The sequence below is a fragment of the Coffea arabica genome, chromosome 9c (genome assembly GCF_036785885.1).
Source record: "Coffea arabica cultivar ET-39 chromosome 9c, Coffea Arabica ET-39 HiFi, whole genome shotgun sequence".
Lineage (NCBI taxonomy): Eukaryota > Viridiplantae > Streptophyta > Magnoliopsida > Gentianales > Rubiaceae > Coffea > Coffea arabica.
This window is the reverse complement of record NC_092326.1, coordinates 25,186,468-25,192,467: the sequence shown is the minus strand read 5'-3', so window position 1 is coordinate 25,192,467 and position 6,000 is coordinate 25,186,468. Positions and strand designations below refer to the sequence as shown.

At 36.1% G+C, this 6,000-nt stretch overlaps 1 protein-coding gene across 1 annotated transcript; it reads left to right on the top strand.

Annotated features, from left to right (window-relative positions):
• The first annotated feature begins 2,567 nt into the window (after positions 1-2,567).
• Positions 2,568-4,434, top strand: LOC113710174 (gibberellin 2-beta-dioxygenase-like). The gene is made up of 3 exons (XM_027233027.2): positions 2,568-3,142; positions 3,248-3,596; positions 3,945-4,434. Exons 1-3 carry the CDS (start codon positions 2,739-2,741, stop codon positions 4,194-4,196), a joined length of 1,005 nt encoding a protein of 334 aa, XP_027088828.2. The 5' UTR covers positions 2,568-2,738; the 3' UTR covers positions 4,197-4,434.
• The last annotated feature ends 1,566 nt before the right edge of the window (positions 4,435-6,000 follow it).

Sequence of the window (6,000 nt, the reverse complement as noted above, 5' to 3'; positions counted from 1 at the left end):
TCAAAGGCCAAATCATGCATTTTCATGGTCGAAAATGGAAGACTACACGAAAACAGAAATCTGGGTGCGAAACAGGTTTCGAAAACAGTCAAGGGTATTTCGGTCATTTCACATGCTACAGTGGTCGGATCAAGCTGAACATTTACAGGCAAATAGTTTATACCATTGGCTACAACTTTCATGTTTTGGCCAAAATCTAATTTGGTAAGGAGCATGGTGAAAATTCACAGTCAGATTGGGTGAAAAGGCAACCCTGTTCGCAGCACCCCTTCCTAGACCAGTCTCGGTATTTTTGACTTACCTCATTCTACACTACTCCGATTGACCTGAAATTTTACAGGCACCTTTATAACATCAATACCTACAACTTTCATGTTTTAAGTCAAGGCCAATTCGGCCTCTAACCATAAGATACAAAACCGGATAGAATTGGGGATATAAAACCCTAACTTTCTCAAATTCCTTCCAAACCAGAAATTGGTTACAATTATCTATCCTATACACCTACTAGAGTCATTAAACATCAGTTCCCATCATCAAGGATAGCCACAACATTACATTCATATTAAACCAGAAAATTCATCAATAAATTGAAAACTTCATCAATTCATCCAAAACCAAGAAATAAACCACAAATTTCAGCACTTTAGCTCCCATTAGGCACAAATTAAACTTCATTAAGTGTAGGAGGAAGTTCACACACCACTCACCTAGTAAATAAGAGAGGGAGAGTTGCTTGGCACCTTAGCTTCTCCAAACACTTCACCAAACCACGAAACAACACCAAATGAAGAGGTTTTATGGAGTAGAAACAAGTTCAAGGGATTGCTTGGGATGATTTGAGCTAGATGGATGCCAACCTTTGAAGAGTTTTCTTCCTTCCTTTGCTAGAGAGAGAGAGCCGACCAACAAGGAGAAGAAAAGAGTGAATTTTTGGTGATTTTTAAGGTATTTAATCAATTAGTCAAAAAAAGTCAAAAAGGTGAATAGTTGTCCTACAAGTGAAACCAATGGCCAAGTGACACTTGTCACTCCATAAATGCATCCCTATCCTTCTTTTTCCCTCTCATCAATCACATCTCATCCTCCACTTATCTCTTAATACCCGATAAATTTCAACCAGTATTTAAAACTTAACCTAATTGGCCGAATTTTTCCGAACTTTTCGCACTAGTGGGTCCCACGTCCGATATATATCCTTAATTTTTCAAAAACTCTCCAATACTAGAAAAAATCATCTAAAAACATAATTACTCATAAAATTCACCAGGAAAACTTTCCTAAGCCAGAAAATGCAGAAAACAAGCCATTAAAGGGGAAAAACCCTAGAAAAATTATTAGGGAATTTACGGGTTCTCACAAAGAGTACCCAAATTCCCAAAATTTTCCTATTTAGTTATTAAATTAAAAGCCAAATCGCTTTTATGTGATGGTATCATTACAGAGGGCCTTAATTGGATGCGTTCATATATCAAATTGGCCAAAATAAAAATTAAGAACTAAATTAACTTTAGTAAAACAAAGTTTAGGAATGAAATTGGTTGTTTTCCCTTAAAGGAATTATGCCATATAATAGGAATATATGGTAGAATCTTAAAGTAGCTCTTTGCTCTTTGTTAACGTATTTTTATCTTGGTCGACAATTTTATGGAGCGGGACCCAAGACCTACTGCACTGGCTCCGATTCCAATATATTTCTAGATGTTGGTGATGTATTCATGCGTATTTTTGCATTTTATATTGCCTCCGTTCCACACATCTAGTTCTGATTTGGAAGATGTACCTTTTATGCACAGTGAACTCCACTAAAAATTTTTTTTTTGTTGGACCTTTACCCTTAGTCATGTACTGACTTGTTGAATAAAAATTTTGACCGATCTGACATGAAATTGGCGGCAAGAAATTGGTCACAATAAGAACTTGAGAGGTGCTGAAATGATTATGGGATCCATAATACTTTGTGGACTAAGTTAGATAGTAATATTTATGCATCATTGATGAAGTGCATGAAGGGGATTTTAAAATATAAATTAATTAAAAATATCAAATACGATAAATATTTGGGTACAATCGGAAAAAAAAGTTAGACATGAGTCTGCTAGAATATGACTTATCTTAAAATAGTATATTTGTGACATTTTGTTCCGGTCTAACCTGTCGACTCTTTGCCTCCTTTGCTTGGCCGGTGAGTTTTTTTTGGAGGCACTTGGCCGGTAACTTCGAGTCTAGGAACAACGCTGTCAAAATCTTATTCATGCCTCAACTTTTCCCACATTATGCCATGTGGCAACCGGGGAGGCTGCTACAGTGACTGTTGACTTAGATTTTCTAAGCTAATGCAATTTTTTTTTTTTTTTTTTTTGAGGAAAGCTGGTGCAATTCATACGTTTTTGTTTTAAGCATCAATGGCAGTTATTCGCACATCGATGTACAATTCACCGGTTATTCACCTCTGGCTGGCGCGTTAGACAAACTTTCAGTTGCGTCCCACTCAAGTTCTGTGCAGAAACCAGATAAATAAACTAATATAAGGCAGCACGCATTACTTTATTTCTCAGAATATTTCACCTTCATCAGAAAGGGCACTAAGCCAGATTTCTTCTGTTCTCCAGTCTCTATAAATAGCTTATAACGCCAACCTTTTCTCTCATGCAGCAGCTTTTCGCAATTAAGATTGAAAACCCGTCAATTCTCGTATCTCAACTGTGTATCCTTTTCTTTCTGCTAGCTCCCAAGCCATGGTAGTGTTATCTCAGCCAGTTCTTGACAATTTCTCCACCATCAAAACATGCAAATTCCCCACCTCCAGCTTTTACTGTGGAATTCCAGTGATAGACCTATTAAACCGTGATGCCAAGACACGTATAATTAAGGCGTGCAAAGAGTTTGGATTCTTCAAGCTTGTCAACCATGGTGTTCCACTAGAGTTCATAACGGGATTAGAAGCTGAAGCTACCAAGTTTTTCAATTTGTCACAGATGGAGAAAGAAAAAGCAGGCAAGGCAAACCCTTTCGGCTATGGAAACAAAAGAATTGGCTCAAATGGTGATGTAGGATGGGTTGAGTATCTTCTCTTGAACACAAATCCTGATGACATTCACCAGAAAGCTATCACGATACCTGGAGATGCAGAAAAGTTTTGGTAGGAATTTTCTCACTTGTCATTCAATATCTATATGATTTTTTTTTGGTTCCTGATGCATGAGAAAATCACCCAAAATTTAATTTTTCTTGTTCTTGCATATAGGTCTCTTGTAAATGACTACGTGTCAGCTGTGAGAAATTTGGCTTGTGAAGTTCTGGAAATGATAGCTGATGGTTTGAAGATAGAGCCAAGATATGCGTTAAGCAGGCTTGTAAGGGATGAGAAAAGTGATACTTTCTTCAGGCTAAACCACTATCCGCCATGTCCAGAACTTCAAGTATTGTGTGATCGAAATTTGATTGGTTTTGGGGAGCACACAGACCCACAAATTATTTCTGTTTTAAGATCGAACAACACATCAGGCCTGCAAATCTCACTCAGAGACGGGACATGGGTATCAGTCCCTCCTGATCAGTACTCCTTTTTCTTTAATGTTGGTGACTCCTTGCAGGTAACCTTCAAGGCCATCTGTTACTGTAGAAAAGGATTGAATCTATATCAGTTTTTTTATGGTATTTCCATACATAAACGTCAGCTGAAATATTTATATCAGTCTATTAATAGTGGTCCATAAAAAGCTTTTAGTTAAAAGTTGTTTACTTTGTTCTTCATTTCAATAAATGTTAGTGGTGTTTTTTAACGCCTTTCGTGGCATTGATATAATTTTGGCTCTCCAAATCTCGCCTCTATCTGTCTATTTCTCTTTCACGTCAATGTCAAAAGTGAGTGGGATTGATAAAATTCTTTACTTACTTTATAAACTATCGATGGCCAACGAGCTTGCTTCTGCTTTATGCAGGTGATGACTAATGGAAGATTTAGGAGTGTAAGGCACAGAGTTGTGGCTGATGGAGTAAAATCTAGGGTGTCCATGATCTACCTTGGAGGGCCACCTTTGACTGAAAAGATAGCACCTCTACCCTCACTAATGGAACAAGGAGAAGAAAGTTTGTACAAGGAATTCACATGGAGTGAATACAAGAAATCGGCTTACAACACAAGGCTGGGGGATAATAGGCTTGCATTCTTTGAGAAATCTGCTGGCCAATGACATGGGGTCAAAGCCTTAAAACGTCACCAGTTTGTTCTGTTATAAGTCTACAATATCCTGAACCAGATCTACTTGGTTTCTTTAGTTTTGCTTACATAATCCGTGGGCTCTGCTTTAGTGTTTATCCAAGCCAACCGGCCAAAAGTGTATTTTAGGCACCAGTGTTGTCAAATCTGAGATTGCATTGTGAAAATTTGACTCAACTTTCCGTAGATGGAAATGGAATAGTTTTCTTCAAGGCTTTCATATCATTACCTACCGCTTCTTTTTGTGTTAAACTATAATAGCTTTTTGTGTTTATTGCAATAACTACCCGATACTATTATTGCCAATGCTCTGTTGATCATGTCTTATACCTTTCTTTATTTAAAAAAAAAAAAAGATATATGCGTACGCAGTAATAGCATCAATCTGATCCATGAAATGCGGATATTACCACAAAAAAAGGCACGTTACTCATACTACTTGTTTGCTGTCCGTTTGGAAGAGAACCAAACTATTTTGGCTCCCATTAATACTAAGGATCAGACAAGCATCACAATTGCTGCCTTTCTGAAAATTATGGACACAATGTAAACAAATTATTGCTCTTTAATGTCTAAAATGGTTTTGTCTATTATGTGCATAAACGCGCATAATAAGCACATCAGAAGCTTAGTAAACCCATTACGAAAAATCTAAAATTATCACCCACCCCTTAAATTGCCTACTCTTCTACGCGAGAAATTGCTCTTAGTGTGGTGTTAAATACGAGTTAGGTTGTTTCACCAATTTTAAGCGACAAGACTCATTGAGACAATTAATGGGTGCCTTTTGAATTTAACCGTTTAGTTGTGTCACAGAGATTTAAAAATATTGGAGAAAATATTGTAATATTGTGACTGAACAGTGCACTATCCACACTGAATATGTCAGTCTACATTTGCACTTATTGTTGTTTGTGTACATATAAGTTGTTTCGTTTCTAATTGTCACTAGCCGTTAGTTATACTAATTATTGAAGCCCTTATCCAATAAATTCATATTTGTAAGTTTGAACAAACATTGAAACGTAATCGAAATCACATTTTTCCCAGGAAGGAAGAATAAAAGTCTGGGATGATACCACGCGCACAATAGCACCAAGTTTAATAATAACCTGCTAAAAGTTGTCGTATTACCAATGTATTAAAGGAACATCACATATGATATTCATGAAAGAAAAAGAAAATTACACAAATAAAAAAGCTGCCCTTTTCTTTTCAATCTCAGAAGGAAAAGAGGCGGAAGGAAGTGAGAAAGAAAGCTCGGGTAGTATATGAACTGGAAAACTGACCCTTGAGTGTTATAGGATAGTTAACCAAACTATTCTGTTTAGAATAGGTTTCCTGCATATTCAACGCATTAATTGGTCCACTTAATGCAATTTTCTAGGTCCTCAACCTCCTCTCCTCCGAAAAAATTATTAATCCTTCAGTCAAACTTTAATAGTCTTGATATTTTTTTCACATAGTTTAAGAAAAATTAGTCAATTTTGTTGGAAAAATGAATCTAGACTAATGTTTTTCTAAATTACCCTTACATTAATATTAAGAGTATTACTAATCACTATACTTTTACATTAATTACAATAGTGATAATGATGGTATATTGCACCATTCAAGAGATATATCAATTGGTAGAACAGTTAACTGCATTAACTAACGTAGGCTATGTTTACTGATAATGATGTGTATTAAATAAGAGTATTTTATAGAAGTTAAAAATTAGCTATATTCTTCAAAAAGTAAAAAAAAAAAAAAAAAATTTGTTCTCTCCTCAACTC

Coding starts and splice junctions, on each gene's coding strand:
- LOC113710174 (XM_027233027.2), top strand. CDS start 2,739: ATGGTAGTGTTATCTCAGCCAGTTCTTGACAATTTCTCCACCATCAAA. Junction 3,143..3,247: donor GGAGATGCAGAAAAGTTTTG/GTAGGAATTTTC, acceptor TCTTGCATATAG/GTCTCTTGTAAATGACTACG. Junction 3,597..3,944: donor ATGTTGGTGACTCCTTGCAG/GTAACCTTCAAG, acceptor TGCTTTATGCAG/GTGATGACTAATGGAAGATT.